The sequence below is a fragment of the Anomaloglossus baeobatrachus genome, chromosome 5, assembly GCF_048569485.1.
Source record: "Anomaloglossus baeobatrachus isolate aAnoBae1 chromosome 5, aAnoBae1.hap1, whole genome shotgun sequence".
Taxonomy (NCBI): Eukaryota; Metazoa; Chordata; class Amphibia; order Anura; family Aromobatidae; genus Anomaloglossus; species Anomaloglossus baeobatrachus.
In genome coordinates this window covers 70,116,544-70,131,702 of record NC_134357.1, presented here as the reverse complement: position 1 = coordinate 70,131,702, position 15,159 = coordinate 70,116,544, and the positions used below count along the sequence as shown (strand labels likewise).

General features: G+C 47.6%; 1 protein-coding gene across 1 annotated transcript; it reads left to right on the top strand.

The window, feature by feature from the left end:
• Positions 1–13,827: 13,827 nt before the first annotated feature.
• On the top strand, positions 13,828–14,835 carry LOC142312649 (olfactory receptor 5AR1-like). Its single transcript, XM_075351647.1, has one exon. The coding sequence runs from the start codon at positions 13,828–13,830 to the stop codon at positions 14,833–14,835; it is 1,008 nt and encodes a 335-aa protein (XP_075207762.1).
• Positions 14,836–15,159: the final 324 nt, after the last annotated feature.

The window sequence follows — 15,159 nt, the reverse complement described above, 5'->3', positions numbered from 1 at the left end:
GTTAATGTTACCTGTCTCATTGTCTCACCAGGGAAAATCTGTACGGCTGCAGGCCTTTGTTGATTGTGGTTCTGCTGCTAATTTTATAGACACTATTGTAGGAAAAGAGCTGGGTTTGACTTTGCTCAGGTTAAATGCACCTATTAGAATCTCTGCTATTGACAGTACACCCCTCACGCAGGGTGTGGTTACTTTTGTAACTCCAGAGATCTCCATGCTTGTTGGTGCTCTGCATGTAGAATCCGTGTCATTTTTTGTTCTTGAGAATCTGATGTCAGCGGTGGTTTTGGGCATGCCTTGGCTGCGTAAACATAACCCAGTCATAGACTGGCACCAGGGTGAGATTGTGCGCTGGAGCCCTGAGTGTCAGGAGACGTGCATGTCTTTATCTGTGAACCTGACTAGAGCTGAGCCTATCTTCATACCTTATGCATTCAGGGAATTTGCTGATGTGTTTTCTGTATCTGAATCTGAAAAATTACCTCTGCACAGAGATTATGACTGTCCCATAGATTTGGTCCCCAATTCCCGACTCCCCGAGGGTAAAATGTATAATCTTTCTGGTCCGGAGCATCAGGCCATGAAAGATTAAATAGCAGACAGTCTGCAGAGAGGGTTCATCAGACCATCCAGGTTACCAGTGGGCGCTGGATTCTTTTTTGTTGATAAGAAAGATGGTGGCCTCAGACCTTGTATTGACTACCGTGAACTGAATGCCATTACTGTAAAGAATCAGTACCCTCTGCCACTCATCCCCGATCTGTTTAACCAGCTCATAGGAGCCCGGTGGTTCACCAAGCTAGATCTCAGGGGTGCATATAACCTCATCCGTATCAGAGAAGGTGATGAGTGGAAAACTGCATTTAATACTCCAGGGACACTATGAGTATTTGGTAATGCCTTTTGGATTGAGTAATGCGCCGGCTGTGTTCCAGAACTTTGTAAATGACATTTTCAGAGATATTTGTGGTCAATATGTGGTGGTCTATCTGGATGATATCCTGATTTATTCTCCTGATGCTACGTCACATGTCCAACATGTATGCACTGTACTCCAGAGACTCAGGGAGAATTCCCTATTTGCTAAATATGAGAAATGTGGTTTTTTTTTGAGGCAGAGGTTAATTTCCTGGGTTATATATTGTCTGCAGAAGGCTTCCGCATGGATCCCTCTAAGCTTCAACCTATTAAGGAGTGGGTGCAACCTAAGTCTCTGAAAGCCTTGCAGCGTTTCCTTGTATTCGCTAATTATTATCGCAAATTCATTAGAGATTTTTCCAAAATTGCCAAACCCCTCACTGATTTGACTAAAAAGGGGGCTGATGTGGTTAATTGGAAGCCAGAGGCGATCCATGCCTTCTCAAGATTAAAAGAATGTTTCTCCTCAGACCCGATTCTGGTTCAGCCTGACCTTATGCGTCCATTTATTGTGGAAGTTGATGCATCCGAGGTTGGAGTGGGAGCGGTACTATCACAAGGTACTCTGTCTCTCACTCAGCTTCGTCCTTGTGCCTTCTTTTCCCGCACGTTTTCTCCCACAGAGAGAAATTATGATATTGGTAATCGTGAGCTGTTGGCAATTAAATGGGCCTTCGAGGAATGGCGCCACTTCTTCGAAGGCGCCAAACATAAGGTCACAGTAATCACAGACCATAAGAACCTCACTTATCTGGAATCTGCTAAGAGACTCAATCCTAGGCAAGCTAGGTGGGCATTGTTCTTCTCCAGATTTGATTTTGTGGTAACATTCCGGCCCGGTACCAAGAACACCAGAGCTGATGCACTTTCCCGTAGCTTCTGTTCCTCTCAGTCTGAAAACTCTGAACTAGAGCATATTTTAGCTAAAGGCATTATTATGTCATCGGTTTCCTTAGATTTGATAGAAGAGGTCCATAATGCCCAAGACCAAGCTCCTGAAACCACCCCTGTCCATAAACTGTTTTTCGCCCCCTCACTGCGCCTACGGGTACTCCAGGAATCCCACAATTCTGTGCTGGCAGGTCACCCTGGTATCGGCAATACCCTCCGATTAGTAACCAGGAATTTTTGGTGGCCAACCGTAGCAAAAGATTGTAAGGAATATGTACTGCTTGTGAAACTTGTGCTCGAGCCAAGACACCCCGTACCCGCCCTGCCGGATTTCTCCAGTCCCTACCTACTCCAGTAAGCCCTTGAACACATCTCTCCATGGACTTCATCACTGACCTTCCACCCTCAGAAGGGAAGACTTGTATCTGGGTAGTAGTGGATAGATTCAGCAAACAATGTCATTTTGTTCCTCTGTCCGGATTACCCAATTCTGAAACTCTTAGCAAGTTGTTTATTAGGCATATTGTGCGGTTACACGGGGTTCCAGAAAATATTGTTTCTGACCGAAGAACACAGTTCGTCTCGAAATTCTGGAGGGCGTTTTGTAAAAAGATCAATATAGAGCTGTCTTTTTCATCTGCCTACCACCTAGAGACCAATGGTCAGACCGAACGTTCCAATCAAACCCTTGAACAATATCTCCGGTGTTATGTGTCTGACCGTCAGTCTGACTGGGTGGAATATCTGCCGCTAGCTGAGTTTGCTATCAATAATCGGTATCAGGAATCCATCAAGACTACCCCCTTTTTCTGCAATTTAGGGTTGCATCCACATTTTGGTTCTTTTTCTTCTGCTGTGGTGGATACTCCTGAGGCTGACTCAACTGTGGACAAATTAAAGGCTATCTGGTCTGAGTTGAAAGAGAACCTGAAGAAGGCAAAGGTTGGTCAAGCCTCCTCTGCTAATAAGAGACGTTCCAAGGGCCCTAGCCTTGGAGTTGGGGACAAGGTATGGTTATCCACACAGAATATTAAACTCAAGGTCCCTTCTGCTAAGTTGGGTCCGAGATTTATTGGACCTTACGAGATAATCGAGGTAATTAATCCCACAGCTTTCCGCCTGCAACTCCCCCCCCATCCTTCAAGATATCGAATGTGTTCCATAAGTCCCTCCTCAAGTTGTATCATGTCCCCATTCTCCCAGTCAGTGACCCTCCTCCTCCTGTTTTGGTGGAAGGTAACTTGGAGTATGAGGTACAGAGGATACTTGATTCCCGTATTGTCAGAGGGGCGGTACAGTATTTGGTGCATTGGAGGGGTTACGGCCCCGAGGAGAGGTCATGGGTCCCTGCGAGCGATGTTCATGCTAGGGCTCTGGTCCGACGGTTTCACCTCCAATTTCCTTGGAAGCCGGGTTTTGAGGGTCCGGAGGCCCCTCGTGGAGGAGGGGGTACTGTTACGTCACCGCCGGAGTCTGCTCCAGCGACTTCTGCTCCGATCGCCAGGCGACGCCGTGTTCCTGCCGTAGATGGTGCTGGTAATGGGAGAGAAGTCGATGCCAGCAGCACCGGTGGGCGCAGGCTCCGATCATCCACTGGGCTTGGTTAGCTTGGGATCTGCAGTACCGCTGGCTGACTGTGGGTGGCATGTGTCTTCCAGCTGAAGTTGCCAGCGTTCAGCTACAGCCAATGGGAAGACACCACACCCTTCTTATTTCCCCTCCTGTCACATGATTACTGCCAGATATAGTTCTGATTTTCCTGGCTCCTGTTACATCCTATTCTGTTGGTGATTCCTGTGTGTTGACTTCTGCGTGTTTTTGACTACCCTTCTGCCTACTGTTTTTGTACCTTGCTGCCCGACCCGGATCTGACCTCTGCTACGTTTGCTGACTACGTCACCGCCTGCCGATTCTGTCCCTGTTCCGCTATTCCTGGTTTGACCCTGCCTGACTACTACTCTCATCGGACTGCAGCCTTCCACAGGTAGTGATCTCCAGTTCCCTGTGTAGTTCCAAATCCCTGTATAGGGGTTAAAGGGTTTCAGGGTTTTGGGGGTCCTACTTGGTGAGTGGCTTCCCTCTAGCCTCCCCGTTACAGCCCATCTGAGTCTGTGGATCCAGGCAGGCGTTACAGAGCGAGAGAGAGGAGAGAGAGAAGAGAGAGAGGAGAGGGAGGAGAGGGAGGAGAGAGAGGAGAGAGCAATGCAGCCTCATTCCTTGAACTACTCCGATTTTAGAGGTGTTTCCCGCGTCTCACAGCTGATGTCCGGCTCCTCCCGTCAGTGCATAATTAAATTAAAATATAATTTTAAATAATAATTATAATTTAAAATTATAAATAAATTAAATTCTTTACCAGGACGGCCGGGACTCAAACTCGTGAACTAATTCTCCTTAAGTGGCAGCTCTACCTATTGAGCCCACTGACTGTAATGAAAACCATAGGAAGATTTGATAATCTTGACCTCTGTATTGCAGTAGAGAAACCAGAAGTAGATTATTCAGCTACAAAGATGAGAGAGAGAGAGATGAGATAGAGAGAGAGAGTGAGAAGAGTGAGTGAGAGAGAGAGGAGAGAGAGAATGGAGAGAGAGGAGAGACAGGAGAGAGAGAGGAGAGACAGAAGAGAGAGGAGAGACAGGAGAGAGGGAGAGACAGGAGAGAGGGAGAGAGAAGAGAGAGAGGAGAAAGGGAGAGAGAAGAGGAGAGAACAGAGAGAGAGAAGAAAGAGAGAGGAGAGAATAGAGAGAGGAGGAAGAGAGAGAGAGTAGAGAAGAGAGAGAGGAGAGAGAAGAGAGAGAGGAGAGAGAGGAGAAAGCAATGCAGCCTCATTCCGTAAACTGCTCCGATTTTAGAGGTGTGTCCCGCGGCTCACAGCTGATGTCCGGCTCCTCCCCTCAGTGTATAATTAAATTAAGTTATAATTATAAATAAATATTAATTATAATTTAAAATTATAAATAAATTAAATTCTTTACCGGGACGGCCAGGACTAGAACTCATGAACTAATTCTCTTTAGGTGGCAGCTCTACCTATTGAGCCACTGCCTGTATTAAAAAGCATGGGAAGATTTGGTAATCTTGACCTCTGTGTTGCAGTAGAGAATCCAGAAGTGGATTATTCAGCTACAAAGATGAGAGAGAGAGATGAGTGAGAGAGTGAGATGAGTGAGAGAGAGAGGAGAGAGAGAGAAAAGAGAGAGAGAAGAGAGGAGAGAGAGGAGAGGAATGGAGAGAGAGAGAAAAGAGAGAGAGAAGAGAGGAGAGAAGAGAGAAGAGAGAGAGGAGAGGAATGAGGAGAGAGAGAGGAGAGAGAGAGAGAGGAGAGAAGAGAGAGAGGAGAAAGAGAGAAAGGAGAGAGAGGAGAGAGGAGAGGGGGAGAGAGAGAGAGAGGATAGAGAAAGAAGAGAGAGAGAAGAGAGAGAAGAGAGAGACAGAAGAGAGGAGAGAGAGAAGAGAGAGAAGAGAGGAGAGAGGAGAGAGAAGAGAGAGAGAAGAGAAGAGAGAATAGAGAGAATAGAGAGAATAGAGAGAATAGAGAGAAGAGAGAGAGAAGAGAGAGAAGAGAGAGAGAAGAGAGAGATCACACGCAGGCACTACTTGAGTGAAGTCTCCGGTGACAGCGCGGCTCACTTCAGTTGCTGCGTGGAGCTTACACAGAGCACTCTTGTTCTACCGCGTTCCCTGTCAGCTTCATGTAGCAGAGCTGAAAGCATCGTGTGGATTACTTCAGACCTGGATTGTTGATGGTGGATTAATAAAGTGGTAAATGAGGTTTTTTTTTGTCTTTTATTCCAAATAAAGGATTTTCCATTGTGTGGGTTTATTTACGTTCACTCAGGTTAAACATGGAAGGAATCTCGGAGAGACGCCTGTTATGATTAACCTAACCTTATTACCCCGATTGCCACCGCACCAGGGAAATCCAGGATGAGCCGGGTAGAGTCCCGGGACTGTCGCATCTAATGAATGAGGCAATTCAGGGCGGCTGCTGGCTGATATTGTTAGGGTGGTGGGCTTCCCATAACATGGCACTCCCCATCCTGCAATACCAGCCTCCAGCCGTGTGGCTTTATCTTGGCTGGTATCGAAATTGGGGGGGACCGCAGGTTTTTTTTTTTTTTAATTATTTATTTATTTTACTGCACGATATAGACCAGCCTGCCGACGGCTGTGATTGGTTGCAGTGAGACAGCTGTCACTCAGCGTGGGGGCGTGTCTGACTGCAACCAATCATGGCCACCGGTCGGCGGGGAAAGCAGGGAATACCAGATTGAATAATGAGCGACAGCCATATTCAAAAGAGGAAAAGCTGCTGGAGCTTTGTGACAGCCATGCAGCTGATCGGTGAGTAGGAAAGAGAGAGAGATTGTGCCGGGGATGCAGGACGCATGCAAATACGCAACGTGCGCACATAGCCTTATTGTGAAAAGCCATGCTTTTGATGATCGAACCGTTATCCTATGATAACTCGAACGGCCGAACTTGAAGCAAATCGTTCGAGTTTGTCGAACGACTCGAACAGCGCCCGAAATCACTCGAATTTAAAATTGGTGGACGGTTCAAATCGAACATTGCTCATCTCTATTGTTTAGGCACATCAGGGGCTCTACAAGTGCAACATGGCATCCGCTAACGATTCCAGACAATTTTTCATTTGACAAGTTAAATGGCTTTCTTTGCCTTCCTAGCTCTGCTGTGAACTGAAGCAGTGGTTTTCAACCAAATATGGTATATCTGTTTACTCAGGAAAAATTCCACAAAAAATTTTATGGTGAAAATTTTTTTCTGTTACCCTTGAAAAATTTAGTCTGATGTGTGTATGTGATCCGATGTTTGTGTGATCTGATTGTGTGTGCGTTCTGATGTTGTGTGTGAGATCTAATTGTGTGTGTGTGAGATCGGATGTGTGTATGTGAGATCACTGCAGGTCCTAAGCTCGGTGTCTGGGGAGTATGATTGCGGGGTACCCGCTGACTATAATGAAGTGTCCTGCAGTATCCTTAACTTTTTTAGCTGCACGGACTCTTCATTATTAAACCGCGATTAGGGATTATTTTCTGGGGAGGGCTTATATTTAAGCCTTGCTCCGAAAATGCTGAAAATTCCCGCTAGGGCTTATTTTTGAGGGAGGTCTTATTTTTGGAAAAACACGGTAACTCAAAAGTTTCCACGGCTGGATATTGCACATCTACCCCTTTTCAAATCAATAAGGAACATATGTGCAGTGCTCCATAACTGAGCAGTTCTGGTTGCAGCCTACACTGTGAAGAGCTGATCGGCGGGGGGTGTCAGGTGTCTTGCCGTCATTAATCACACATTGATGACCTATCCTAAAGATAGCCCATCAATGTTAAAGTAGTGGACAACCTTTTTAATTTTGTATTAACTTATTATTAATAAATTTATCATTAGTTGAAGCTTAAGTTACTTTGTCTACAACTTTGATCTCTTGAGTCTTGACATTATTGCATCATGGAGTTTTTTTCTTACTGGGAAAGAGAAGCTTATTTAAAGACAAAGTCAATTGTCTTGTACTCTATATAAGCCTGCTCTACTGATGCAGAATCATTACACTGTATATTATATAACCAAGCTTATCCCATCTATATAATGAACAATACACCACCATTTCAGATGAAGTTTGGAAATTTCATACTAAATTCCCAAATAAATGTAAGCATTGCCTATTAAAATATTCTGGAAAAGTACAGATATCTTACATCATTTGACTTTTATACCCATCTAGGATTGAATTGTTGCCTAATTATTTAAGAATTCAAATTATAGTTGTTTATAGATGTTAGAGCAAGTGATAGTTTCTAACAGACCAGATAAAGCCAATTGTAAGCTATGAAAAATTGTATGCAAGTCTAACATTGCTATTTACTTTTTCCTAATGTGATTGTCTCTATTATGCACTTTTTTTGTCTTTCTTTACTGTCTATTATCCTGCCCTTACTATGTGCTATGGCTAGATTTTCATGCTCTTGTGTCAATTTAACTGTGCTACTTACCTACAGAAAATGAAGTGGTGCACATAAGTATAGCCAGTACTATTTTCTTAGCAGCCAGAAGAGGAGGTAAGAATCTGGCAGCCAAGACCGTACATTCCTAACAAAGGAATCCTATTGAAATCTATTGTATAACTTCACACACATATTATGTGGAAATTGTAGCGCACATATTTACTTGCGGTTTCCTATTAGAAAAAAGCAGATTGATCCACGTAGGACCGAGTTCAAGTTGAATTTCGTAAATGTTTTTGTTTTACTGGAATTTGAGCACTCCCTTGTAGAATGTAAACTCTTTTTTTATGGTCAATGAAGTCCACTCTCTTTTGCTCTCCTGTAAAATCTAAGCTCTAATAGTCAGCGGAGTCTTGTCTCTCTTTTTTGTAGAGTGTAAGCTCTTTTGGTCTGTGGGATTCTCTCTCTCTTCTGAAGAGTGTAAGCACTTATAGTCAGCGGGGTCATGTCTCTATTTTCTGCAATATGTAAGCAGGTATTATGGTTAGCAGGGTCCTTTCCCTCTTTCCTGTAGCGTGTAAACTCTCATAGTTAGTGTGGTCCTCCCTCTTTCTCTTTTGTAGAGTGTAAGCTCTTATAGTTAGTGGGGTCCTCTCTTTCACTTTCTGTTCTGTAGTGAATGAGGTCTTATATTGAGTATGGTCCTTTCTCTCTTCTGTAGAGTGTAAGCTCTTATAGTCAGTGGGGTCTTTTCTTGCTCTCCTCTATAGAGTGTAGACTCTTTTGACCACCGATGGTCCTCTCGCTCTCTCTCTTTCTCTCTTCCCTCCCTTACGTGTATTTTCAGAGCAATTATCAGCTTTCCAGTAATGAAATTCAAGTAAATTTGAATTTCAAAAGTTCCACTCTTCTCTATTTCCTCTACTTTTACCAGAGACATAATTAAGTTGCCAATTGCTAAGTATGGTATGATATGTTTGCAATAATCAATTTAGTCCAAAAATATTTTTATGTGCTAAAATGTAAACAAGGTTCTCACCTTCAGCCATAGGATTTGATGTATCACTTACTGTAACTTAAAAAAAGGAAAAGAGATGTAACTGTTCCACAATACTTTGTAGTGGAGTAGCAACTAGAGTTGCAACAGCATAGAGCATCCAATGATACTCTCATTTGAGATAATCGAATGTTATATTTATACGTTATGTTATATATTAAACAAATCTGCTACGAGTGTGAGCTGGGTGTCAGGTTACTGTTATCCATCTCTCATATGTGCTTGTTCAGCCTGGTTCCGTTTTTTGCGATTACAGAACAGAATGCACATGCCGGAGATTCTACTGCTTCTGGTGACATCACATCGACAGACAGGGCCGTATTTACCATTAGGCACCCGTGGTCCGGTGCCTAGGGCGGCAGATTGTGAGGGGCGGCACCTTCTGGCAGCAAAAAAAAAAAAAAAAAAAAAAAAAAATTTTTTTTTTTTTTTTTTTTTTTCTACATTTTTTTTTTGTGGCCGCCGAGCACAGGGAGCTGATTGACCCCGGAACTGCCGGCGCCTGCACTTCCGGGGTCACAGGCGCGCGCCAATCAGCTCCTTCCTCTGTGCTGCGTCCACTGCTGTGTGGACGTCACATGCAGAGCTCACAGCAGGACGCCGCGGAGGACGCCGTGATGGAAGCCGGTGTCAGAAGAGGATACTCACGTGAGCCAGGAAGATGGCGGCGGGCACTGGAGCAGGTAAGTGGATTCATAAGGAGCGTGGGAGTGTCTCTAATGCAGACCGGAGATCTGCGCATGCGGGGGGGGGGGGGAGGCGGCAAAGGCAGATACTGGAGGGAGGCAGAGGCTGAGACTGGGGGGAGGCTGGAGGGAGGCAGAGGCTGAGACTGGGGGGAGGCTGGAGGGAGGCAGAGGCTGAGACTGGAGGGAGGCAGAGGCTGAGACTGGGGAGAGGCTGGAGGGAGGCAGAGGCTGAGACTGGAGGGAGGCAGAGGCTGAGACTGTGGGGAGGCTGGAGGGAGGCAGAGGCTGAGACTGGGGGAGGCTGGAGGGAGGCAGAGGCAGAGACTGGGGGGAGGCTGGAGGGAGGCAGAGGCTGAGACTGGGGGGAGGCTGGAGAGAGGTAGAGGCTGAGACTGGGGGGAGGCTGGAGGGAGGCAGAGGCAGAGACTGGGGGGAGGCTGGAGGGAGGCAGAGGCTGAGACTGGGGGGAGGCTGGAGGAAGGCAGAGGCAGAGACTGGGGGGAGGCTGGAGGGAGGCAGAGACTGGAGGGAGGCAGAGGCAGAGACTGGAGGGAGGCAGAGGCTGAGACTGGAGGGAGGCAGAGGCTGAGACTGGGGGGAGGCTGGAGGGAGGCAGAGGCTGAGACTGGAGAGAGGCAGAGGCTGAGACTGGGGGGAGGTTGGAGGGAGGCAGAGGCTGAGACTGGAGGGAGGCAGAGGCTGAGACTGTGGGGAGGCTGGAGGGAGGCAGAGGCTGAGACTGGGGGAGGCTGGAGGGAGGCAGAGGCAGAGACTGGGGGGAGGCTGGAGGGAGGCAGAGGCAGAGACTGGGAAGAGGCTGGAGGGAGACAGAGGCTGAGACTGGGGGGAGGCTGGAGAGAGGCAGAGGCTGAGACTGGGGGGAGGCTGGAGAGAGGCAGAGGCAGAGACTGGGGGGAGGCTGGAGAGAGGCAGAGACTGGGGGAGGCTGGAGGGAGGCAGAGGCAGAGACTGGGGGGAGGCTGGAGAGAGGCAGAGGCAGAGACTGGGGGGAGGCTGGAGGGAGGCAGAGGCTGAGACTGTGGGGAGGCTGGAGGGAGGCAGAGGCAGAGACTGGGGGAGGCTGGAGGGAGGCAGAGGCAGAGACTGGGGGGAGGCTGGAGGGAGGCAGAGGCAGAGACTGGGGGGAGGCTGGAGGGAGGCAGAGGCTGAGACTGGGGGGAGGCTGGAGAGAGGCAGAGGCTGAGACTGGGGGGAGGCTGGAGGGAGGCAGAGGCAGAGACTGGGGGGAGGCTGGAGGGAGGCAGAGGCAGAGACTGGGGGGAGGCTGGAGGGAGGCAGAGGCAGAGACTGGGGGGAGGCTGGAGGGAGGCAGAGGCAGAGACTGGGGGGAGGCTGGAGGGAGGCAGAGGCTGAGACTGGGGGGAGGCTGGAGGGAGGCAGAGGCAGAGACTGGGGGGAGGCTGGAGGGAGGCAGAGGCAGAGACTGGAGGGAGGCAGAGGCTGAGACTGGGGGGAGGCTGGAGGGAGGCAGAGGCAGAGACTGGGGGGAGGCTGGAGGGAGGCTGAGGCTGAGACTGGGGGGAGGCTGAGGCTGAGACTTGAGGGAGGCTGAGGCTGAGACTGGAGGGAGGCTGAGGCTGAGACTGGGGGGAGGCTGGAGGGAGGCTGAGGCTGAGACTGGGGGGAGGCTGAGGCTGAGACTTGAGGGAGGCTGAGGCTGAGACTGGAGGGAGGCTGAGGCTGAGACTTGAGGGAGGCTGAGGCTGAGACTGGAGGGAGGCTGAGGCTGAGACTGGGGGGAGGCTGGAGGGAGGCTGAGGCTGAGACTGGGGGGAGGCTGAGGCTGAGACTTGAGGGAGGCTGAGGCTGAGACTGGAGGGAGGCTGAGGCGGAGACTGGGGCAGGCTGAGGCTGGGGGGAGGCAAAGGCTGAGACTGGGGAAGAGAGGCTGATGCTGAGGGAAGATAGAGGCTGATGCTGGGGGGGAGAGAGGCTGATGCTGGGGGAGTGGGAGAGAGGGGCTAATGCTAGAGACAGAGGACAAGGGATGAGGGATAGTGCAATGACAAAGACAAAATCGATTGGGTGGGGGAGTGTAAGGACTCAGAATAAGAGGGGGCAGCATTGGGAGCTCATTGTGAAGAAGGGGCAGCATGTGTGGGATCAGTATGGAGTGGAGCAATGTAGGGGAGTCAATATCAAGAGTGGGGTAGTGTGTGTGGGGGGGGGTCTCAGCATAAGCGTTAGTGTGGTGGTCTTAGCATGAGTGGGGCAACATGAAGGTCTCATTATGGAAAAGAGGAAGGCAGCATTAGGAGCTCATGAAGAGGGACAGCATGCATAGGACATTGTGAGAAGGGGGCAGCATGCATGGGACACTGAGGAGGGGGCAGCATGCATGGGACATTGTGAGGAGGGGGAAGCATGCATGAGACATTGTGAGGAGGGAGCAGCATGCATGGGACATTGTGAGGAAGGAGCAGCATGCATGGGACATTGTGAGGAGGGAGCATCAAGCATGAGACATTGTGCGGAGGGAGCAGCATGCATGGGGCATTGTGAGGAGGGAGCAGCATGCATGAGACATTGTGAGGAGGGAGCAGCATGCATGGGACATTGTGAGGCGGGAGCAGCATACATGAGACATTGTGAGGAGGGGGCAGCATGCATGAGACATTGTGAGGAGGGAGCAGCATTCATGGGACATTGTGAGGAGGGAGCAGCATGCATGGGACATTGTGAGGAGGGGCAGCATGCATGGGACATTGTGAGGAGGGAGCAGCATGCATGGGACATTGTGAAGAGGGGGCAGCATGCATGGGACATTGTGAGGAGGGGGCAGCATGCATGGGACATTGTGAGGAGGGGGAAGCATGCATGGGACATTGTGAGGAGGGGGCAGCATGCATGGGACATTGTGAGGAGGGGGCAGCATGCATGGGATATTGTGAGGAGGGGGCAGCATGCAAGGGACATTGTGAGGAGGGGGCAGCATGCAAGGGACATTGTGATGAGGGAGCAGCATGCATGGGACATTGTGAGGAGGGGGCAGCATGCATGGGACATTGTGAGGAGGGGGCAGCATGCATGGGACACTGTGAGGAGGGGGCAGCAAGCATGGGACATTGTGAGAAGGGGGCAGCATGCAAGGGACATTGTGAGGAGGGGGCAGCATGCATGGGACATTGTGAGGAGGGGGCAGCATGCAAGGGACATTGTGAGGAGGGGGCAGCATTCATGGGACATTGTGAGAAGGGGGCAGCATGCATGGAACATTGTGAGGAGGGGGCAGCAAGCATGGGACATTGTGAGGAGGGAGCAGCATGCATGGGACATTGTGACGAGGGAGCAGCATGCATGGGACAATGTGAGGAGGGGGCAGCATGCATGGGACATTGTGAGGAGGGGGAAGCATGCATGGGACATTGTGAGGAGGAGGCAGCATGCATGGGACATTGTGAGGAGGGGGCAGCCTGCATGGGACATTGTGAGGAGGGGGCAGCATGCATGGGACATTGTGAGGAGGGGGCAGCATGCATGGCACATTGTCCTCACATCATGCTGCTCCCTCCTCACAATGTACAGATCATATTTCATAATCGAGGAAGGTGTGGTGCATATACAGTAGTTTATAAGGGAGGGCAGTGTGGTGTTTATTAGGGGCAGTGTCACAGTCACAGTATATAAGTGGGGACGATGTGGTGGGAATATTTTATACTCATGCTATGTTTTGATGTGCCTGTGGTGATCCCCATTGGGGGGGGGGGGGTTCGTTTCTTATTGATACTTTTTAAAGTGTGCTACAGAGTAGATCTGCCTTAAACAGATGTCGTGTGCGAAAACTCAGTTTTACGTTGTCACTAAGGGGCGCGACCACTTAAAGTGCCTAGGGCAGCATGAAGGCAAAATACAGCCCTGTCGACAGAGCAGGTGCCTCTCTTCTACTCTGCCCTGTTAATAGTGCACCACTGCTGATGTCATGCTGATTGACAGTTCCTCATTGATAAACTACAGGGAGCTGGCTGTCAATCCCCATGACATCCGTAGTGCCACACCATCAACAAAGCAACCCAGAAGAGGAAGAACTGCCCGGTTGACATATGGTCAAATAAAGTAGCAGAATCACTGGCAGGAGCAGTCTATGGCTACTTGAGCACTCAGAGATCTCTGCTGGGCAGAACAGACAGATATTAGACTCACAAGAAAAATTTAAAAATGTCTCAGATAACTTTTTTAATTCATAATGATCTACTGATGATTTATTGCTTCATTATTGAATATAACCTAAACTAAAGAAAACTGTCACTAACCTAACAGAATTCTATTTTTTTTTTAGAAAATCATGTATAAAGAGGCATCAAGGAACGAGTCTCATGCAGTAGAATTCACAATCTTATGTTTCTCCGATCTTCCTCACCTTCAAATTCCTCTTTTTATTATATTTTTAATAATCTACCTTAATGTAATCTTTGGAAACATTGCAGTGTTTTTGGCAATTGTCTTCGATCCTCACCTGTACACTCCTATGTATATACTTTTGAGTAACCTCTCAGTTGTGGATATTTCTTACACTTCTACCACTCTCCCCAATCTTCTTATTAAACTTTCAACTCAACAGAAGATCATGTCTATGGTTGGTTGTATAACACAGATGTATTTTTTCCTTTGCTTTGGTTGTATGGAAATGAATCTTCTTGCAGTTATGGCATATGACCGCTATGTGGCAATCTGTCATCCACTCCACTATACCGTACTCATGAGTCTAAGAACCTGCCTTGTTGTAGCCATCTCAGTATGGATTGTTGCATTATTAGAACCTGTTTGCTTTGCAGTTTTAGTCGCAAAGTTATCTTTTTGTTCAACCAACCTAATTGATCATTTTTTTTGTGATATATCTCCATTGCTAAAGCTTTCCTGTAGCGATACACTGCATGTTAATGTTACAATATACATTTTAGGTGCACTGATTGGTATTGGAACATTCTTCATTATTTTGGTTTCTTACATTTATATTGTATTTAATATCATGAATATTCACTCTGCGGTTGGAAGGAGTAAAACTTTCTCGACCTGCGCTTCCCATCTCACATCTGTACTTCTATTCTACGGCACTGTTATGTCTTTCTATATGAGGCCCAAATCAATGTATTCTTCAAGACAGGACAAGTTTTTCTCTCTTCTTTATATTGTACTGATCCCATTGCTCAATCCTGTAATTTACACTCTGAAGAATAAGCAATTTAAAGATGCTTTTAAAAAACTAATAAATGTCTTAATTTCTCTAAAAAAAAACAAAGTAACCCTACATAAGGTTTTTTTTTGTGGTGAAACTACTTTGAAGAGGCTTTAATGTTATTTCTACAGCACAAAAATGAATACTTCCACCAAAAGGGAAAATAATGTATATATCCCAAAGTTCTTCTGATGGTGAAACTGAGACAGCATAGATGAGTCTTTATCTATTTTCACTCTCTGCACTCCCTCTCATATATAGTCATTGCCGAGAGAGTTGACACCCTTGAAATTGATCAATAAAATGAGGTTTTTCTCCCAGAAAATTATTGCAATTACATAAATTTTGCTATACACGTTTATTAGTTTGTATGTATTGGAACAACACAGAGAAAAAAAGAGACAAATTGAACATAATTTCACACAAAACCCCAAATATGCT

Excerpts from the sequence above, each read along its gene's own strand:
- LOC142312649 (XM_075351647.1), top strand. The coding sequence starts at position 13,828 with ATGTATAAAGAGGCATCAAGGAACGAGTCTCATGCAGTAGAATTCACA.